The 22,073-nt window shown below is 39.0% G+C and overlaps 1 protein-coding gene across 4 annotated transcripts in view; it reads right to left on the reverse strand.

Annotated features, from left to right (window-relative positions):
* Sdk (sidekick cell adhesion molecule) overlaps nucleotides 1-22,073 on the reverse strand; it is a 41,062-nt gene that overhangs the window by 2,459 nt on the left and 16,530 nt on the right. The window contains exons 2-27 of one of the 4 annotated variants that reach the window (XM_076771029.1): nucleotides 10,971-11,066; nucleotides 10,084-10,263; nucleotides 9,602-9,815; nucleotides 9,246-9,419; nucleotides 8,918-9,126; nucleotides 8,680-8,830; nucleotides 8,401-8,528; nucleotides 8,171-8,278; nucleotides 7,216-7,335; nucleotides 6,990-7,145; nucleotides 6,766-6,892; nucleotides 6,386-6,687; nucleotides 6,125-6,310; nucleotides 4,211-6,037; nucleotides 3,958-4,138; nucleotides 3,531-3,746; nucleotides 3,250-3,446; nucleotides 2,983-3,179; nucleotides 2,649-2,888; nucleotides 2,365-2,562; nucleotides 2,140-2,281; nucleotides 1,787-2,065; nucleotides 1,541-1,561; nucleotides 773-930; nucleotides 547-709; nucleotides 59-387 (exon numbers count right to left, since the gene is read on the reverse strand). In XM_076771029.1, the coding sequence (XP_076627144.1) occupies nucleotides 59-387; nucleotides 547-709; nucleotides 773-930; nucleotides 1,541-1,561; nucleotides 1,787-2,065; nucleotides 2,140-2,281; nucleotides 2,365-2,562; nucleotides 2,649-2,888; nucleotides 2,983-3,179; nucleotides 3,250-3,446; nucleotides 3,531-3,746; nucleotides 3,958-4,138; nucleotides 4,211-6,037; nucleotides 6,125-6,310; nucleotides 6,386-6,687; nucleotides 6,766-6,892; nucleotides 6,990-7,145; nucleotides 7,216-7,335; nucleotides 8,171-8,278; nucleotides 8,401-8,528; nucleotides 8,680-8,830; nucleotides 8,918-9,126; nucleotides 9,246-9,419; nucleotides 9,602-9,815; nucleotides 10,084-10,263; nucleotides 10,971-11,066 (6,299 nt within the window). Of the gene's footprint in view, nucleotides 1-58; nucleotides 388-546; nucleotides 710-772; nucleotides 931-1,540; nucleotides 1,562-1,786; nucleotides 2,066-2,139; nucleotides 2,282-2,364; nucleotides 2,563-2,648; nucleotides 2,889-2,982; nucleotides 3,180-3,249; nucleotides 3,447-3,530; nucleotides 3,747-3,957; nucleotides 4,139-4,210; nucleotides 6,038-6,124; nucleotides 6,311-6,385; nucleotides 6,688-6,765; nucleotides 6,893-6,989; nucleotides 7,146-7,215; nucleotides 7,336-8,170; nucleotides 8,282-8,400; nucleotides 8,529-8,679; nucleotides 8,831-8,917; nucleotides 9,127-9,245; nucleotides 9,420-9,601; nucleotides 9,816-10,083; nucleotides 10,264-10,970; nucleotides 11,067-22,073 lie in introns of all 4 variants that reach the window. The other 3 variants (XM_076771028.1, XM_076771030.1, XM_076771031.1) reach the window with 3 other exon arrangements.

Genomic DNA, 22,073 nt, shown 5'->3' on the forward strand with positions numbered 1-22,073 from the left:
CGTAACGTGATAACCTTAATCTGTATATGTTTTATATATTATTCAAGAAAATGTTTACCTGTGAATCTGTTGAACTAATTTCAGAAGGTTTTTCTGTAACACTACTATCATCGGGATTTTCATCGTACCCCTTAAGACTTTCTTCGTCGCTGTGATAAGCGACTGACGCTGGTGAGGGTCTAGGAGGTGATTTACCTAGCATTGTAGGAGGAGGAGGGTGCATGGACTTTCTTGCTAGTGTGTTTCTTTTACCCAAAGTACCACAAGCACTAGCCATGTTGATAGCTCCACCTCCTCCTTGTCTCGATCTATATAATTCCAAATCAGATTCTTGCCTATCATCCGTGTCCATTGCCATAGATTCCTCGAGAGTTTTTTGTGCTTCTTCTGAAACAAATATTCCATTATCGTCGATCGATGTCACTTGTATTATTTACGTCAGTATTTCTCAGACTCGAATCCCCTTAGTATAGGCAAAATTTTGGACACTGTCACGGGGCTCACGGAATTCAGTTTAAGGAATGTTGATTTAGACTCTAAACTTACGTTTATATTTGTAACTTTTACTTTTCACACATAGCACCGCTATGACCATTATAATAATTATAATCGAGGCAGCAGCTAAAGTAACCATAAACCAAGTTTGTCTGTAGAACGGTCTGTGTTGTAAATATGCATATTCAAGATACAGCTTTGATGGAGTTAATATCTATAAAAGTAATAATCACATTACTTTCAATTACCTACAAATACCTTCGTCTGTATTATTTACCGTTTCTGTAGAATATGCCGGATAACTGATTCCGTAACGATTGTACGATATAACCCTGAACAGATACGACGTAGACGGCAATAGATTTTGATAGGATACCGAATATTCTGTTAATGGTCCATTGCTACTGCGTACTATTGTCTGCCAACGACTGTCATCTACAATTACACGAACGCAAATAATGCTTAGTTTGTTTTAACGCTAGCATTTTAACGCAGCCGAAAACTTCTGCAGGTTTTCTTTTAATTGTATTTTACAAAAGAAAACGAAAGAAAAACAAAACACATTTCTTCTGCAATAAAAGATTTATCATAAACAGTTTTATTTCAGTGGGCTTGCTACGCAGTTAGTTAAACCATTTGCTGATACTGATTTGGTAAACAATTGAAAACTTGCAAAGTTACGTTGTACGTTCTATATTATATGTATATTTGAAGGACGTTGATAAAATATTAGATGTAGGAATTGATAAGTTAAGATTGTAGGAATATTGTTATCTAATAAGTCAAACTTCAGCTATTTGTTTGTTACAATAAATTACAGCGGCATTCAATGTTAAAGATCTTTATATATTTTAATAGAATTTATGAAAAATGTCATGCTATGACATTATCATGCAATCAATAGTACAAATACCACTAAAAAAAATATAATCACAGATTATTACAAACAGAAAGCCAATTTTAACACTAACAAATCATATTATACTGTTGAGACCATCTAATACAATAACTGACGCTCAATATATTTACGTGCATTGACACTTACAATGCTGCCATTCTTCCATTGCTATATCATTACAAAAAAGATAATATTAGTAATCGAAATAATACCATTTTGTAATTTTATATTAACGATACAAAATCATATAATAAAATAATCTAATATTCTTCGTTATCTTTCATTCTCGTAAATGCGTAATTTTTTATAGACACTTTTTAACGTTTCTTTGATTAATTTTATGACGTACCGTCATTGATTCATTTTCGCAATTAAAGTACCTTATTTACTTACCTTTTCGACGTGTTTCAATGTAGTATCCCAAAATAGGTCCCTTTCCAGAAGCTCCATTAGTCCATTGTAATTCGACGCTAGACACTGTTTTAGTAACAGCAAGATTACTTGGTGCTATTGGTGAACCTTCTTGCGGACCTGTTGTAACATTTCCCGATATGGGTGGTCCAAAATCAATGGTTTGTGCGCGAACCATGAAGGTATATGTTTCTTCCTCTTCCAGAGGTTGTATTAGTAAACTTGTTTCCGATACTTTTTGTTTAACTTGCTTACTAAAACCTAGAATAGCATAAAACATTATTTACGGGCGATCAACAATGCGTTAGGTATTTAGAATAATTTAAAAAACTTACGATCATTTTGTTCTGCCGTTTCGTAAGTAACAATGTAACCAACTATTTCACCGTTTCGTAATTTCGGTGCTTCCCAAGAAACACGAAGACTAGTCATTGTAATTTCTGAAAACTGTAGATTATGAGGTGGCCCAGGTATATCCTGTAAATAAGGTTTAATGTGATTTTATAAACGAGCTAACGACTATATAACAATTAATTAATCTCAATCGATTATGAATTTACCTGCTTAGTCCTGACGGTAATGGGTGGGGACCGTGGCCCATCACCGGCAGGATTAAATGCCAAAACTTGAATACGATATTCCGTGTATTTATCCAGAAAAACTAAGCTATGCGTTAAGTATGACGCTGGCACGACTTCTATTTCTTCCTCTTGTTTGTTCTCCAGTTCTTGAGGAGAGTCAGTAACCAAATAGAAAATCTAAAACGAGAAATATAAATGAATATACTCGAGAAAATATAATTTAGTATTATTTTATTTTTATAAATATATATAGTAAACATTACTTTGTATCCTAATAAATCTCCATTCTGCATGTTAGCTTGGGGTGGTTTCCAACGTAACTGAACTTCTGTAGAAGAAATTGGTTCTGCTTTTAAATGTTGCGGTTCTCCCGTAGGAACTGCTTCTCCAACATACACAGTCACTGGAGGACTTGATGGACCTTCTCCCTCAGAATTAAAGGGTAGTACTACTACCTCGTAATACCTATCTTCCGTTAGGTCACTTAAGACAATTTTTGTAGCCTATAATTTAACAATAAAATTTACTTTATTATATCACGAGTTATGTAATTTATACATATAATAATTTTTTCATTGTTTTTAGAATTATACTTACTTTTATTCCTAAAACTTCTTCCTTTGGCGTGTCTTGAAGAGCCGTTGGAAAATCAGAAACTGGTTGATAAATAACGCGATAACCACCCGTTTCATGATCTCCGCTCCAGTATACTTCATCTATTGCATTCCAATGAACCTCTATACTAGAGGTTGTTATCGGAACAACTTTCAATCCAGTGACACCTCGAGAAGGTGCTGTAAATTCATATTACAACAATCCTAGGTCGTTATTGATTAAATTATATAAATAGAGAAAGTTACATACCAGCTGGTAAAGTTTGAACTTGAACAGATTCTGTGCTCCAAGTTGAAGGACCTATATCGTTAGTAGCTTGTATACGGAATTGATAGAACGTGAAGGGTTTCAAATTATTTGCCGTATAAGACGTTAAAGTCGGTTCCACCCTTTCGGGAATAATTTGAAATGGTCCTGAATTTTCTGATTGTTGCACCGTGTAATAACTAAAGAAAAAAATACGATTTTAAATGTAAATGTTATATTATAAATTATATGCTATGTTTATAAAAGTTGAATTCGTTATATACCGTAGTGGAGCGAATCCATCGCGACCAGGCGTCCAGGTAAACGTTATCTGACGACTTTGTACTTGCGATCTGCTTACTTGTGGCATCGATGGCGCCTGGGGACGTTCCCTGTTGTTTGTAGTGAAAACAAGAGCATACGCTGTTTTACCCCAACCCAGTCTTGTTTGCGCGGTTACGGAAAACATGTAATATTTTTCCGGTTCTAAACTAGTAGCTCTGGAAAACATAATATGAAAATATAAATTTCTAAAGTATCTTAATATTTGCACTAAATAGTTTGTTATTATAAAATTATTATATAATTCATATATTTTCTCTTTAATATAATAAGTTTTAAAGCTGACCATAAACTATTGGTTACAAACTAACAAATAATAAATAGCTTGTTACAACTACAATCAATGTCATTGGATATTACTAATTATACCTGAAAGTTCTATCAGATGCAGGAAATTCTTTAGAAAATTGGTGATCTTGACTATTATTCAGGTGAAACATAACTTTGTAGGCGAGAATCTCTCCGTTTGGATCTTCCGGAGTATCCCAAATGATGCGGGCAGTAGTAAAGCTAACATCAGGGAATGATACGTTCGAAGGAGGCCCCGGAGCTACAGTAATTCAAATTTGTTACTTCATTTTTCTAATATGACGATAATTTCAAATAGAACAATGAAATTTACCATCTTCAAATGTTTGTACTCTAACTGGTGGGGTGCTTAAAGTTCCATCGCCAAGCCTTGTAAAAGCTAAAACTTGTACATGATACTGAACAAACTTTCGAAGTTCCGTCAAAGTCGTCGTAAATGTAGTGTTACTAGGAATGTTTTTGTATTGGAATGCTGATCTAGCATTTGCTCCGTAGTAGACTTTGAATCCTTCTATTTGTCCATTCTGATGTTCTATAGGAACATCGCCCCATCTTACTAGTATAGTTGTGGAAGATGTTGCATTGGCTTCTACATTAATGGGCCCCATTGAAGGAACTGACTCGCGAGTTCTTTCAACTGCTTTGGGACTCAGCGTAGATGAGCCAACATCATTAAATGCTTGCATCACGATTTCGTAAAGAGCATATTCTTCCATATTTTCTAATACATAAGAATTTGCGGTATGATCCTCTATAGTTATGCTTTTTGATGTATTCGTCCGCACTTCGTTATAAGTAACATTATATCCTCTTGGATTGCCATACCATTCTATTTGCTGTAATGGAATCCACCTGACGCGTAATTCCGTAGCGCTCATTGCACGAACCGTTACATTTCTGGGAGGATGTGACGGCGGTGCTTGGATAGTTTGAAACTCTTTCGTTGGCTCGGAAGGTTGAGAAGCACCAACTACGTTGTTAGCGATTAATCGTAATTTGTATTGCATGAAAGGAATTAGGCCACCCACAGTGATTGTACTAGCATCAGGATCTGAGACTTCGTATATGTTGTACCAGGTAGTGTTTCGAGTTGTTTGCGCTTGCACTGTCCACTTCGTTATAGACGAATTACCATCGAATCCTGGTGTAAATTGTAGGACAACCGAAAACGCATCTATATTGGACAACGCTAATTTAGTGGGTGGTTCTGGAAGAACAGGCTCGACTCCCGATTGGATGACAGCGACTCTCGGTTTTCCAGGACCCACGGAGGTCCAAGCAATGACTTCGAACTTGTAATGCGTCATTGCTTGCAAGTGTTCAATTTTTACTGACAGAACGTCTGCTGTTATATTGTCAGCCCTTTGAGAATCAGGTAAGTCTTTGATCATATACTTTAATTGGTATTGCGTGAGAATCCCGTTGCTCTCTTTCGGAGGACTCCACTTGACAGTAAGCGAGCGATCGCTTATGTCTTCGAATTGCAAATTTTCTACTTCTTCAGGTACGTCTTCGCGTGTTCGGACTTGAACCGCTGAACTTCTTTCACCGTCACCTGGATCGGTGAAGCACAACACGGTTATATTGTACAGGGTATATTTCTTCAACCCAGTCATAATGGCACTTTGTTCTGCGAGAGGATCGAATAGACTAGGTGGCACGGTCATTGACTTGTATTCGTTCGCTTCTGTAAAATTATGGCCCACCCAGGCTTGCAATTTGTAACCTTGGTTTATCCCATTAATCTTTTGCGGATTCGGCGGCTTCCACCAAACTTTTATCGCGATAGAATTAATAGCTTTCGCTTTTACGTTGGTCGGTGGAGCTTCCGGTACTCCCTCTTTAGTTTTAATCTTCAAACCCTCGGTGAATACTCCGACGCCTTTATCATTGTACGCTGCTATCTGCACAATATAGTCTTTCCACGTAATTAGATCGGTAATGAGATAATTTCTTTGTGCTTCGTTAGTAATATTCTGTATCGTCCATGGACTGTCGTTGTAACCGTGCAAACGATATCTTAACATATATCCTAAAATATGGCCGTTTCGATACTCCTCCAATGGAAGCTGCCACTGCGTTATTATTTCCGACGACGATCGAGCGGAGCCAACAAATCCCATCGGCGGTCCACTAGGAGCTAAAATTAAATCAATGGACTTAATTAGAATTTTAAAAATCTCCTATTTTGGAAATGTAGCACTAGGCCTTGTACAACTATACTTACGTTCTTGAGGAAGAGCCACTACATTACTAGGATCGGAGTGTGGTCCTTCGCCAACACTGTTTTCTGCGCTCACTCGAAACTGATACGCAGCAGCGGCTTTCAAATTATTCAATAACACCCAACGACTTTGTGCCGAAACATTATCATTTTCGGTAATCCAATTTAGCGCAGAATCGGGTATAGGTCCTGCATAAACGAAATTATACTTATTGCACTTGGAAGTTTTACTTCTGTACCAAACTGCAATTTACATTAACTTACCAAGATCAGAAACCTCTCTTCTCTGAACTATAAATTTCTTGGTTGGACTGTTTCCATCAAAACCAGGCACCCAACTAACATTTATCGTACGGGGAGATATTCGCTCGACTCGACCGGCCATTACGTTTATTGGCGCAAAGGGCAATTCGATTACGCTAAGACGCGCTGATCGAGTTTCATTTCCTCCAGGAGAAACTACTGAACACATGTATTCACCTACGTCGGAAGCTCGGACGGCGACTATTTCCAACGTGCCGTCGTTCCGCATTTTCACTCTTTGACTGGCTTGCGTATTTATTACTCTGCAACATTTAAATATTTTTTTCTCTAGAAGATACAATTTACATTCGCCAGTGTTATATCATTGTCAATGTACATACTGTGAATTATGAAACCAAGCTATATCGTACAAAACGCTTGGATCATTCGAAACTTTACACTGTAATTCCGCAGTGTATCCAAGAAGTACAGACGTATCAACAGGTGGTTGAATAATCTGTGTCCGTACTGAAGAAAATAAAAATTATGTTATAATATTAATTTAAATTCATAGGTATTTGCATAATAAATTATATGAAATTTTGGTTTTAGAATTGCTTCTTACCTAGAACAGTAAGATATGCGGAACCATTCACAGAGCCAGCTTCGTTAGCTCGAATACACGTGTATTTTCCTGCATCGTTTGGTTTCACGGCAGCAATTAAAAGATCCCCATTATCTAAAACTTGTACTCTCCCTGCGATCTCCACGAGAATAGTATCTACGAATCAAGGAAGGTATCCAATATTTTCTCCGCATAATATATTTCATCTAAAATGTAATTTATTTACCATTGTAAATCCACGTAGTATTAGGTATGGGAGCTGCCACAGCATTACACGTTAGAGTTGCATCTTTTCCATCTAATATCGTTAAATTCTGAGGACCATTTTCCATGATTGGTCCAGATGCTGAAAGCAACGACACGAATATATTTTCGTTTTATTTATCAACAATGACAAATTAACACATGCACGCAAAAAAGAAAAAAATGCAGAAACAAACAATTGGTCATAGAAAATAAACTTCTCGAAGTTCAGTGTTTCCCAATATGTAATTTATAGACGTTTCGTTAAGTTAATTAAATTCTATATTTCAAATGTAAAAAAATTGATAAACTAATTGTATTTTCTTATTATTATATAGTGGAAAACGCTGAATTTCCCCATACCTGAATATTTCATTTTGCAATAATAAGGGTTCTATTATGGAAACTTCGTTATCTCTAAAATTTGAGTATACTTTCTAGGGTATCTACGGAAATAGCTAACTTTTACAATTCCGTTTTACAAACTGATTCCTATTCTAGATAAAACGTGCTACTTATACCGTATTTAATTGCTGCTAGTTGTGTCGTATAAACGTGCAAAATTTGAAAATAATTTGTAAAAGTGTTTACACGCTGATAAATATATGTTAATTATTTTTTTTTTATAACAAGCAAAGAATATTATTTTTTGTGTTCTTTTGAAAATAATATTCGTAATTTATACATGAAATTAATACTGTAATGCATTAGATTTATTTTGATATTTTTAACATTTTTATGAGTTTCTGAGAAAAAACGTGTCGTGTACACTGTTGAATCCTCGTGCTTTGTGAATGTATTCACTATATGTATAACTACCAGGGGGAAAAAACACGGATACAGCTGAAAGAAGCAAACATTGTGGTGTGATATGCATTCTTCAAGCATGTGCCTAGGTAATCTCAAAACGTGGGTATTTCTTGGCATCAGAATCTTACTGTCTGGATATCGAGAGAACTTAATACGGCGATCAGATTGGCGAACTCTGACTACATTGTAGCCAGCTGCCCAGCGGATAACTCTGTTTTTCAGTCTGCTTTCTAATCCTTCTGCCCCACAGAAAATACGTCATTTATAATAAATGTAAACAAATATCGGGTAACTAACAAACAAACAACAAATAATTATAAAGTATATTACAGATCTGTGAACCAATGGGCATACTAACTTTTCGCTTTTAACCAGGTATAACTGGATGCTTCGCCAGCTTCGTTGGAAGCAAGACATTGAAACATTCCAGAATCGTTCATAGTTAACTTTTTAATTGTCAAGGAACCATCTTCTTCCATTGCGTATCTGTAAATAGATGTATAGGCAGGAAACTTAAGGAAAATTTCGATTTCGCTAAATGATTTTACATGATGTATTATGTATACACAATCAATTAAGGGGGTAATTATCGGTAAGGATAGCTAATTAAGTGTCTATAATCTTATCACGATCATACCTGGATCCAAGTAAATGATCAACAGGCTCAGCATTACGGAACCAACTAATTTTTGGAGGTGGAACACCAATAGCATCGCACGGTAACGTTACAGTTGATCCATAATCGCTAAGAGTTTCTCGTTTTAATTCTGTTATGAACATTGGTTTCTCTGAATAAACATAAAATAAGTATACTTAATGATCCAATAGCCACTGAAAGCTTCGTTGGCACGAATCGTATCTTTACTCCTTCTTACCATACACAACAACTTTTGCGCTCGCGTTCACCGTTGGGTATCCACCGCTCCTCAAATCCACGTGACAAGAATACACCCCTGTATAAGTTATGTTTGCCGATATCAACGCTAAAGTCCTGTTCCACGAGTCATTAAAGCTGTACGATATTCTAGAGTTCTCGATCGGAATTCCGTCTTTCGTCCAAAGAGTACGTAACTCGTGGAGCGACCTAAAATCGTCCAAGCAACTACTCATAGTATTCAGCTTATTGAATTTTAAATGCACAGACTAATTATTAAAATCAGAAATTCATAAAAAAATAGTTGCACGAACCATCTTCGCGCTTACCTAGCATTCGCGATGCAATGTATGTAAGTGACATCCTGATCTTTGATTATTTGCGTGTCCTGCGGTTTCACTATTATAGTGGGTGCCACTTCCGCGTTCGCATCTCCCGTAACTTGTAGATTGAAAAACGGACTGTTCTCCTCTTTGCCCAACTGTGTGTTAATAGCTCTGGCCCTGTTAGATGCACAAAAGCAACGTGAACAAAATATTTTCGTACATACCTGGGAATTTCGTTCGAGCATAATAGTCCAGTTTTCAATGGACGTTTAATAATTTATGAACGCGCGAATAACCAAGGAATAATTTCTCTTTCGAAGGATAACGTAAAATCCATGCGATAGAAGGTTGCCACGAACCTGTACAGGCCTTCGTCGCTCTCGGATGCGTTCAAGATGAGCAAAGTATGATGAGCCGACGCATATTTTATCCCGTACAACAACGAGCCGTCCGACGCGAACCACGTAACGTCAGGTGCAGGATGGCTTTCTACAGGAGGCAGTGTTAAAACAGCTGCACTGCCCGATTTTACGGTTACTATTCTCTCTGTGAGGTCCTCGAACAACCCCATATCTGCGGATAACGTTACAGTATTATTTTCATTCCGCGCGGTATCACATTTTACAGATTTCACATACAGGTGAACGACAAGGTACCGATCTTGTTTACTTGTAATTTGAAAATTGATCCAACAAAAATTCGACGAATTAAAAAGCTATCGAATCCAATGTAAGCGTTATCCGTCAGGTTACTGATTATTTTCGAATGTGATTCTTAGCCGGTCTATGAAAAATTTCGAAGCTTTCAGGGGTTCCAGGATGTGGTCACGATTGATACGTACACGCTACCGCGAATGTAATTCTTTCACTAAATATGGACCCTACGTCGTTCGTGGCGACACAGTGATACACTCCCGCGTCCTCTCTGCGTGTACTTTGTATTCGAAAATATGGTTCCGAGGTAAGCTCGTTGCTGAGAGGTACCCCATCCTTGAACCATTTGTATTTTGGCTGAGGATGTCCTGTAAGCAGAGCACGATTAATACAAGATGTCTTGGTATCGTTAGCGAATGAACTTTTCGCAGTGAACAGTGATCGATGACTGTTGGCTAGTAGAGTCACGTACGCGTGACAGCGGCCGTTGAACGTGTTAACGAAAGATGCAGAAAAATAAATGTGGAAAGTCGTGATCTCATGCTTATGGCTTCTAGCGTATGTCCAGAGAATTACCACGATTTACACGTTCTAACGTGTTAATTTTTTCCCAAGGATACCATGGGTATTTCACAGTTTGGTCGAAGCATATGCACTATACAGCGATCTAATACTATTAGTACAGGGTCATACTATCAAGTTACGGCACCAGGCCGCAACTGTAAGGCTTCATCTGGTCACCGTCTCATCCGCCTGTTACTCGATATTTCATGAGAACAATGGGGCACTGCGAAGGCGGTTGAAAATTTGGCGACTCTAGCAAAGCAACTTCGAAGCAAATAAAACAATAGTAACGAACACGTAAACATTACGAAATTAGAATACAAGAAACTATGAAATGGCAGGGTTGGGTAAATTTTTTAATAACCACTGTACTTCTGAAAATGTATGAAAAATGTACTGTTTCTTCGAATCGTGTAGGTGTAACATAACATTGAAGAGAATGGGTTCTTAATAAATTTCAAATCGTCTCGAACCTCTCGAGATGTTCGAGCCAAGAGTATTTCGTACTTACCTCTCGCTTGACACTGCAGAAATTTCGTTCGATTTTCGCTAAGGATATTGCCGCTACTGGAAGGCTGAGTGGTGAAGCGCGGTTCCTGGAGGGTCTCTGCAAAAAAGATCAGGAGAAAAAAATTTTAATATGCGGTTCTACCTTGGCTATTATTGCGCGAGAATATTAATTTTATAATAGCGTCGCGATTAAAGCTGAGTGATAGTTTTTAGTAAATTCTTTGAGAGGATAAAGGTAAACGATCTTTCAATGTAATTTAGTTGAAAACGTTCTCTAAACAAGAGACTGATGCTTGATGAGAGTTAAGGTGAAATTAACGGTTGATTGATCATCGGCGTGGTATCTTGACGTTCGAAAAGGAGTTCTTCGAAGGGCTTCGTTACTGTCGGAGGAACAATTAATCGCAAAACAAAGGAACAATCGAGGGAAACGTGTTAAACATTTGAGTAGATGGTCGGTACGATGAGAAAGTCCAGTACTGCGTTCGCCCTCGTCTTAAAATCATCAGAGCGTGGCAGAAAAGAGGGTGCACGTGTCGGTTTACGTCCATGTGACTCGACTGTACGGCATCCGGCTGTTCGCATTCTTTTCTCTTCTCTTCATCCTTTTGGTACACCGTAAATTACGCGCGCTTCAACCTGATGACTCAACAAACGTTGTTGCGTGGAATTCGAGGATGATGCTCGTATCCACCGTGAAATATAACATTATAGACTCGTTGGAATCTATAAGGGAAGTGGGGGGGACAATATGGGCATAATAAACCCTGGTGCACCAACATTACAGAAGTCAGAAGTCGAGTAAATTCCAACGTGAACGATATACAACGTCTTTTCACATCGTAACTTCCTTTAAAGTATCAAGGATATTTAGCAATTCGATTTTCAATTAATTAAAAATGTATCGTCTGCTTTCACTTCAAGGGACACCTTTGAAGAAGTTTGAAAACCACTGCTATAGATCCAATAGCATAGAACGTATTGAATAAAAATTCTACGGTAGTGAATGAACTCTCGACAATGAGGGTAGTGTGAGTTCTCATTTTGAGAAATCAATGCTTGAAGTGTGGTATTCAATATCAGGAACAGAAGTACCAAAGTATCTCGCGGTTTGCCAATTTCTTCTTTTACATCGATCTTATTCTCAGTGTCTCGTACACGGTATATTTTTTATTTTTGATATTCGGTAAATTAACCAATTTAATTTATATTTAATCGTAGTATAAAGATTTTAATCAATCGAACCATCAAAAAATGATTCAGTCGTTAAAGTTATTCCTGATAAAACTTGCTTTCTCTGCAGCTGTGCAAATGATGGAGAATGTTTTATCCCCCGCCGCTTCTTGATATATCGCCCGTGGCTGAAGTGTTTGGATTTCTCCATCGAGAGGATAATATTTTTAATCTGCTACGCTATACAAACTGTTCGAAGATTTATTTTGACTTTTATTAAAACTATACAGGGTACGTCATATAATTATAACACTGAACGGTATAACAAAATTTATATTTCTACGACCTCATCTTTTTTAAAAAGGATTTCTGTCGTCTCGACGATTGAGACATTCTATCCGCTCCAAAGCATTCGCAGTGAAAGAAACCGTCTTCGCGTTAAATAAAAATCGACCACGAGTAACGAGGGAGGACCGCGAATCGATAAATTATAAAGACCGCTGAAACAATAATCAATAGTCGAGCTGGTAATAATTTTCCCGACCAGGGTACTTCAGAAACGTCTTGTTGAAAAACAAATTACCCGGTATTATTTTTTTCAAGCGCCAATTTAGACAAACGGCTGTGTTTGCTCGATGATTTTCCCTAGACCGTATAATCAGTCGTTTCAGCTTGAACGACGATGGATTACGAGCTCGGTAAATACACTTGTCGCCAGGAAGACGTACATGTTACTTGCACGATGCTTGTGTGTATATTCCGACAATCTTTACTCTTCAGTACGAAAACGTTCGTCTTTTTTTTTTACTGTATCTATTTTTAAACACTGGCTTCGAAGGAATTACAAAATGAAGAGTACGTTGGTAAAACGAGGAAGTACTGTATAAAAATTAAGATTTTTATCGAACAAAAAACAGTTCAAAAGTTGTGCGTCTCCATCGTGTCTAAGAAAAACGTTTCCATTGAATTTTCGACGGATCGTTGATCAAACTGAAATTAGTTTGTCGAAGATAAACGCGACACGCCCTTTTATTTATAGAACACACGCGAGACTTAAGTGCATCTTAAGAACCTCCGTCTATTTTATTTTGAAATTCATCAGCGTCTGCGAGTCCCACGCGATACGATGTTCGACCAGTGTGTCGCGTCGACATTAAATTATACACGAACGCTCATTTGCAGGGAAATGAGGAAATAGCCTTATCGCGTAATGCTCGAAACACATTGCACGTTCTCGCTATCCAGAATGTCACAGAGCGAAACAATATCAAATTCTGATTCTAATTATTTCTTTGTTTTTGTATTGTTAGGGTCTGAGACTTTGGATGATAAAATGGGGCGCAGTATAATAAGCAACGCCCGTCTGAAGACGAACCGATCGCCTCGTTTTCTCTCAGCTCCGAAATAAGACGGTACATTAATGCGTAGGGACTGAAATAAGAAGCAGAGGCCACGTATGCGTGCTTATGGCAACCGACCACTAAGAGTACGACACTCGAGGAGCTTTAATAAGTAGAGCACACGAGGGCTGCTTCTGCACGGCACACGACTCTCGAATTTTGCATACCACGCGACCGACCGGCGACGTATTTGTCCTGCATTTTACGCCGCCTCCTTTAAATTTCCGATTCGATCTATAAAACTTCTCAGTCGCGTCGAATTCTCGTAAAACATATCGGGGGAACGAAAAGTTCGTCGACTTCTCGAAAACAACAGGAGCCTCGGAAAGATTTTCGACGAATCGTACAGCGTCCTGCGCGCCAAACGAACCCTTTTGCACTATTGAAATTTAAAATGGTCGAAGCCGTTGCAAAATGGCAGACAAGATCAGTATGTTCACCCTTTATTGCGTGAGGAGGGTATACATGGTTAATGATATAGCAACGTGTTTTGCCGGACAGTAACCAGTCCGAAATCGATCAATAAGTAGAACGCGAATGATTTCATCTTCTTTCAGGGTGGTTAAACTCGTTTAGAAAACTTAAATGTGATAATACTTTGATAGATCGTTATCGTCTTAATAATAGATAATTTATCATTACGTAAGTTCTCCATTTTTTTAAAATATTTACTTATAAACAACGAAAAATGTGCTATTTTGTAACTCTTTGATCGTTCGCGATGTCGCTGGAAATTTTCTAAATTGAATTGATTGTTTCGATACGGTGATCACGGACCGTAGAAAGCGGAACAGATTTTCATCGATTTTTATTCATCGTTTGTTTGCGCGGTGAACAGCAGACGTTATGAAAGGAAGAATCAGGTTCATTCAATACGACAATCGGTGGATGATTTATCCCAGCACATGCTCGCGTTATCGTGCCATAGAAAACCTTCGGTGCATGTTGCTGAACTACTGAACCCCTATTTTAAGCACCGCAGCTGTCACACCGAAGTGGAGAGGGCATGCATTTACGCGCAAGGGCGGGACTAGGGCGTGGATAATCTGCTTTTACTAACGTTAAGTGAGAAAACCGGATCTGCTCGAAAAACGCTCTGCCCTGGAAATATCCTTGCCCTTTTTCCGGGCTCTCGCTGAAAACCAACTCTGTATCGCTTACAAGATCGTGCTACTTATCCGAAATGCACGTTCGGGGGATAGACAAATATTTTTACGAAGCTTGGAGGAAAACAGACGACGATACACTGGTTCAACATTATTTGATTCTCCCTTTTTTTAACGCGTTTAACATAAATCGTATTTATTTTGACGTCGCAAAGCGCGTAATGCAATAACGAAGACTTACAAAATTGTACGTTTCGATCTTTACTTGAAATCTTAGGAATTACAAGAATCGAATTATGGTATAATCATTCTTAAGTTCACGCAGTTAAATAACGAACCGAATTGTTATTTTATTAATTCCGAATTACGTTTTGTCAATATTTTAGAACACAGTGTAACCGGCGAATTACATGAATTATTCAAAGTCAAGACGCGGCGAGTGGAAATTAAAGTGCCTGTATTTGCATAAGATTCCGAGTTTAATTACTATTTTAAAAGATTCTTTTATCGTTACAGATACCTTGGACAAATTATTCTCTCTATTCCAGCAATTCTTTTTATTTTTCGTCAGCAACGAAAAAGTTCATTTGGTTACGAAATTTTACTCGCTCGAGAAGAAGGTTATTTAATAGATTTTAACAGCGATCTTTAAAGGTCTTCAAAACAGTGATAAATATTTAGCGATCCATTATACGATTTCGCCAAATAAATTATTATTTCGTAAAAAGTATAAATACTTCCCCCGGCGAATTCTACAGGACCTTTCTTTGTTTCGGGTCGGTTGTGCACGATAACTGATGGCTAATTTTTCTTTCGTCGAGCGTGTAACGATAATGCAAAATTTCATTCGTCGGTTAGATTAGATGCAATCGTGGAAAAGAATGAGCTTGCACGGCACAGAAAGAAAAGGCAAGCGGACGAAAAGCACGAGGTTGACCACCTGCACACTGCAGTGAGTGCCATGCACCCCCGCAAGGCGGAAGCTATAGCTGGCACTGCGTGTTGTAAGACGCAATGCGCAACATTTTGCGGAAGCCTCAGTCGGTTATCGGTCGAGATATCTCGCGGGAAACCGCCCGAATCGAAGTGAAATCCTCGCTGGACGAGTCCTGGACGCGTTGATCATTTCTCCAAACCAGGAAAGGAAACGTCGCGCGATCAAATCAGCCTATTCTTCACCCAAAACCCGTGCGAGCTTTCCAATCTTTGCTTTCCATTTTAGTCTTTCTTCATGCATTTTTAAGGAAACCAAGATACAAAGATATTTAACAAAAATTTCAATTACCTCACATGGTAATTATACAGGGTGTTCGGCCACCCCAAGGAAAAATTTTAATGGGGGATTCTAGAAGCCAAAATAAGACGAAAATCAAGAATACCAATTTGTCGATGAAGGCTTTGTTGAACAGTTATTAACGTTTAAAGTTCCGACCGTACTGAATTTTTTTCTCGAAAGTGCGTAGGATTTCGGGGGTATGTCTATCCACCGAAAATAATTGTAATTGACCCCCGCAACCTAAAATAATTTTTTTAGAATTAATTAAAAATTTTTTTTTTCGTCGAAAAATTTAGGCACCTACCCCCTGTCGATTTTTCTTAAAAATACGTTTTTCATTTTTAGTAATATTGGTTGACGCCCTACAGAAAAGTTGTCTAATACTTTTTTGTAGGTATCCATGAGCTCTGTTTCAGAAAAAAGTTTCATTGAAATATATTCACTATTGTAGGAGTTATGGCTGTTTGAAAATTGGACCATTTTTATGGGGTTTTTCTCATTTTGCGGGGTCAAGGACCAACTTTTCGAATATTTTTGCGATTTGTACATATTCTTGGTTAAAATACGCGTCGTTTTCTTTTCTAAACATCAAAATCCGTCAATCCGTTCAGAAGTTATGACGTTTTAAAGATTCGCATGAAAATTCGGGCAGACATTCCAGGCCAGAAATTAGATTTTCGGTAAGGAATTTTTTTCTCGAAACTGGGTAGGATTTCGAGGGTATGTGTAATGACCAAAAATGATTGTAATCGACCCCTGAAACCTAAAATAATTTTTCCAGAACGATTTGAAATTTTTTTTTTCGCCGAAAAATTTAGACATATACTCGAATTTTTTTCTCAAAAGTGGGTAGGATTTCGGGGGTATACATAATGACCAAAAATGATTGTAATTGACCCCCACAACTAAAAATAATTTTTCCAGAACGATTTGAAATGTTTGAATTTAATTGTCAATAACTTTTTAACGAAGCCTCCATCAACAAATTGGTATTCTTGATTTTCGTCTTATTTTGGCCTTTAGAATCCTCCATTAAAATTTTTCCCAAGGGTGGCCGAACACCCTGTATAAGAAAACAAAGAATGTAACAAGTTTCGTGACTTCGAGACGGAATAAACGATACTCTTCGACCTTTTTATTATTCAATTTCCAACGCAGGAAGTTAGCTTTGTTCCTCTATGTAAATTTCAAACAAGTGACTTTGTATTCCTGGTCGTACGCGTTTAACGTTCGTCCGCAGTGGGATTTCACTCGGGCGTGGAAGTTTCTCAGCAGATTTGGCGCAGCTCGAACGATCCCCGGATTCAAAGTGTCGGCGTGTCCCGGCGTGCACAAAGTAAATTCTTCCGCGCGAAACGCACGACTTCGAACATTTTCTGTATGAATGCGACCGCCGATGCAATACAAATAAGCCGCGGAAGCCGTAGTCCCGAGCTTTGCGATGCAGAATGCGGCACCGGCGAAAAATTGCACCGTGAGACTTGGCAAAGCACGAGATTCTCCATGCGGCGGCAGTCAAGAGCAATCGCGAAACTATCGGGCAATACTTTTTTCACGCTGAATCGATATCGTCCATTCGCGCGCACGTCGAACACGGTTCTCCATCCTTTCGTAAAAAAAGCATCGACATCAAAGCAATGACTTTAGTGACCAAAATAAGACGAAAATCAAGAATACCAATTTGTTGTTTGAGGCTTCGTTAAAAAGTTATTTCCCAGGTGTGGTCGAACACACATTCTATTTCAAGGAATGAGAAACAACCTGAACGGAATGTATCTACTGCATGAATATTAATTCATCTTCGTTTAGAATGATCATTTTAAAAGATTAAAAAAATAGACTTTCTCTTCGCAGGCACAATATTTTAGACGTTACAGGTGCAGCACGTGACGCATGCATTGTACGCGTCACGTGCTGCTGCACCCTACGTCGATACTTAATTGTGTATGAACACACAGCAAATAACGACGCACGTGAAACGAATTTGGTCCATATTGATGTTTTAATCCAAATCTGAATTTTATTATTCTATACTTCAGTACGAGGTTTCTAATCGAATAAAATAAATAGCTTGCACGGGTCCAAATGGACCCATGTCCGCTGAGCGATTGTCAATATTTAACCTGTATGTTATTTTTAATTTTCATCGATATGGTCAAAGTAGTAAGAAATGAAACGTAATTCAGAATAAATATATGTTTCGTCCAATGTTGAAGCCGTGCCGACTCTCACAATGGAGCGTAAGCGTGACCTCGCATTAAGTGCACTTTCGTCTCCACAATGGTGCTCTCCGTAACTCATTACACTTAAAAAGAGCAGAGTACTTCGCACGAGTGCTGTTTAGTTGCTTATAAAGACAGCCGGTTCGAGGATCGAGCCATTTCAATCTTGGTGGTCCACTGATTTGTCCACACGTCTCGAGATACTTGGTCGTAGCAAAATCACCCACCAAACTCGCAGAAATACACTAGCTTAAAACTGTACAACCTCCTCGCGACGTAAAAAATCGTAAAGACCTGATTTTTGTTTCAAATTAAAGAGGAAGGTTTAAACTCTATGACAATATACACGGTATATAAAAAAAAAATTTACAAGTCCATAGAAGGCGTTAAACTTTGCAATCTTCGGTATATCGAACCTGTCCTCGTATTTAGAATACTACAGTACCGGGAATGCATTTAAACTGAACATCAAATCATGGTATCGTACAGTGGAGACTTCGAGCTTTAATTTAAGAGAAAGAATCAAGACGTAGGATAATTTTTAACAAAGTTAACAGCAGCTCGAATATTTTTTAGTGTATGTGATCCAAGTTTCCATCGAGTTGCGAGGGTACAACGAGTACGTCGATCTTATTTAACCAGCCTTGAGTCATTGTACCTGTCGAATAAAAATAAAAAAGATTCGAGAAAGGGAAGGACGAATGAACAGAGCCGAAATGACGTAACCCGGAGGGGAGAGCTTGTCGCTTTTCTTTGACGTGCACGACCGCTTTGCTCTATCGCGAAACTGGTTTCAGAATGCAGCGCAGCGCCATGGATTGGCATTGGACCTCCGGTGTAATGCACTTGAGCGCGATTGCATTCGCGGCGAGAGTGCAGCAGACTCCTGTCTGCGCACCGAGTCGCCGGCAGTTGAGACACGTTACGGAGATATTTGGCTATTCGCCAATAGCCAACCGAAATGAACGAGGGTCACGGTCGAGACTAGAATCCAGAAAGTGACTGAAGAGTTAAATGAAATCGCAGCCGCAGTTATGACCACGCGCCCTCCCTTTGTGAGCTTTGCTCGCGATTCACCGTAGCAGCCAAAACTATTTTCCTCCTAGACAGAATAAACATTTAAATTTATTATTTCTCTAGATAGAAAACTGACGTTAACCAGTGTCCTTAAAATCCTTGCAACCTTTGAATAAGAACTTGAACTTTGTATCGAAAGTTGCAAACGATTTAAAAAGTTCCGGCCAAAGTCACCCGGCTCTTGCAAAGTCCCTTTTGCCACACACGATCGCGCCATATCCTGATGAAAGAGGATTCTCTTTCTGTCGAGTAAAGCTGGTCGTTTTGTTCTCGATGCTGATTTCAATCGGCCTAGTTGTTCACAATAGCCTCTTGTGCAGTAATCGCTCGATTGGGTTCTAGCAGCTCGAAGTGCACAACTCCTTGTATGTCTCATCAAACACTCGGCAAGGATCTTCCTCGGATGCAAACTTGGTTTTCCCAGTGACGTGGAAAATGTTCTTCGTTCCGCCGCAGACCCCTTAAACTTATGATATAATATCCACATTTCATCTTCTGTCACAATCCGGTCCAAAAATGGCTCCGTGCTCCGAGGAGCGGAAAGTAGGCGCACACGCTGACTCTTTCATAAAGATTTCCTCCGGACAATTCCCATTTTCAGAATTTACACGCCTTCCTGAAGTAGTCTAAGTACCAATCAAAGATAGTTTTTTACTAAATTTCTGAGGTAGTTCTTCAAATGTAATAGCTGATTCCTAGTTTTTATCTCCAGTTTCAGGTAATTTATATTGCTATTAAAAATCAACTCTTTCACAGACTCTTTAACTCTGATGACACCATATGTTCTGCTACGAAAGTTAATATCAGTTATCAGTGCTCCGAAAATATTTGATCATGTGTCAATGATTCGTTAGCAGATAACAGGTGTCCCTTATTAACACACGCTTCTTTGGCACGATTAAGTCGATCTAAATTAAGCTGTTAAACGAGGTTCTATTCGTTAATAAATATCGCCCAAAGGGACTAAGACTCTTCTTTTGAGCCGAGGTTAAAAAGGGTAAGAAACTACGGTCATACTAATTCGTTAATGGAACCGTTCAGCATCAGTACCATTTCACGGAAGAAAATCTTTTATTAACTCTCAAAGCACCCGGTCCACCTGCATTGAAATTAACCGCACAGAATAGCTTTGCGCACGTCAAGCCCCCCTAAACATTTAAAGCAAAACTCGCGGTCAACATGGCCACTCCGGCGAGGGTGGTGCGAGAGAATTAATTCATTCTCGCTGACCCGTGAAATTTCAGCATACAGCACAAAATACTCGAGTTTTAACCACCGAGAAAATTGTGATCGATGACGAGAACCTGGTTTCTCTAATGTAGGCTTTTGCAACGAGAGCGATCTTCGAATCGAAATGAAATGAAAACTACAAAACCTGGCGTTATTACTGTTTCGGTCGTCGTGTCAGTTATTATGTTTGCTCAGGTTCGAGTTCTCTATCTGTAAAGGCTATAGCAGCGGCGAAGGATCACTTTTCCGCGGCTCCATCGAAGAAATTCAGCAAGTTCTGCCGGGTATTGCGAGTCTGCCATGAGCTGGCTGACTCAGCATGGTCGGCGTTAGACAAAAGGAGGGAGCAGTCAATTCTCTCATTTTTTTCCCGCAGGGGTTTGTCTTGAAATAACCACCCGTCGGCATAGCTGGCAATGAAGTGCACTTATAAACGGAGTGCAGCCAGGAAGCCAGGCGCATATGGTTACGAGGTGCACGGTCGAATTTGTGGTGCCACGTGCTCGAGGGTCGATGTACCGATGTCCCCCAATTCCCGCGGGAACTGACGGAGGAAAAAAAAAAGCCAGGATTGGGTTAGGTTAAGCGCGTCCTGTTCTCTATCGAGCGTAAACAATGCGGTGAGAGCGCCCTGTGATTTAAATAACGAACCCCAAACGAACGTTTCGACGGACCCTGGTAAACGATATACAATTATTAGCGCGCGTCCACCTATTATAATGAGCCTCAACGACATCCACCTGTCCCTCAACGCGTTAACTGCCATCTTTCAGCACTCAGAATGGTCATATGACTTCGTAATTGTTTTCAGGTTTGTATCGAACCGGAGGAAAGCTAAAGAATTAAGTTTACTCTGTTGTGTCTAGCTTTTTGTTTAGAAATGGAACGAATTAATTGGAGCGCACGTTCCGAGCGTGTACTTGGGTCGCAGAAATCGTAGTTCGAAAAAGAAAAAGGGTGAAGATTCAACCGTGGGAATGCACGACTTGTGAGAATGTGCACTGAATGGCCGGCGATTTTCTTCTTTGCTAATTCAAGGTTTTGCTCCGGTGAACGAGTCACTCGACTCACGGACAGTGACCGTGCGCGTATGTACCTTTAAAAATGTACATTAACACGATTTTTATATCGGTTTTACGCGTACAGAATTATTGACGAAAAATGAAAAAAGTGGAAATTAAACTACTAAGAGGGTACGTGTAATACATTATACGTGTACCTGGAAATAATTACATCTCGAATGTAGTTACAGAAATATGAGATATTCCGGAATAATTACGGACGTTGCCATAGTGGAGAAACTAACAGGAACTTTCTTCGCTTTAACGGAATATGGTCGTGGGTAAATGTATAACGGGGTTGCAGGAATTGTTCATTCGTGAATTAGCTTCGGGCCTAGGCTAAACGAGCGAGGAATCAGTGTACGGATAGGTTGTAATTACGTTAAGTGTAGTTAGCGATTTTCGGTTGCGATAACGGTCGAAAGAATCTCTCTCGTGCTAACTCGCGTGACCGTTTTAATTGCAAAGCGTATTAGAAACCGCATTCTTTTCCCCAAACTCCTACTTCCTTCGTGAAAGTAATTTTACTCTGGTATTGTTCGAATCACCGCGTATACCA

Source organism: Colletes latitarsis, chromosome 8, assembly GCF_051014445.1.
Source record: "Colletes latitarsis isolate SP2378_abdomen chromosome 8, iyColLati1, whole genome shotgun sequence".
Classification (NCBI taxonomy): domain Eukaryota; kingdom Metazoa; phylum Arthropoda; class Insecta; order Hymenoptera; family Colletidae; genus Colletes; species Colletes latitarsis.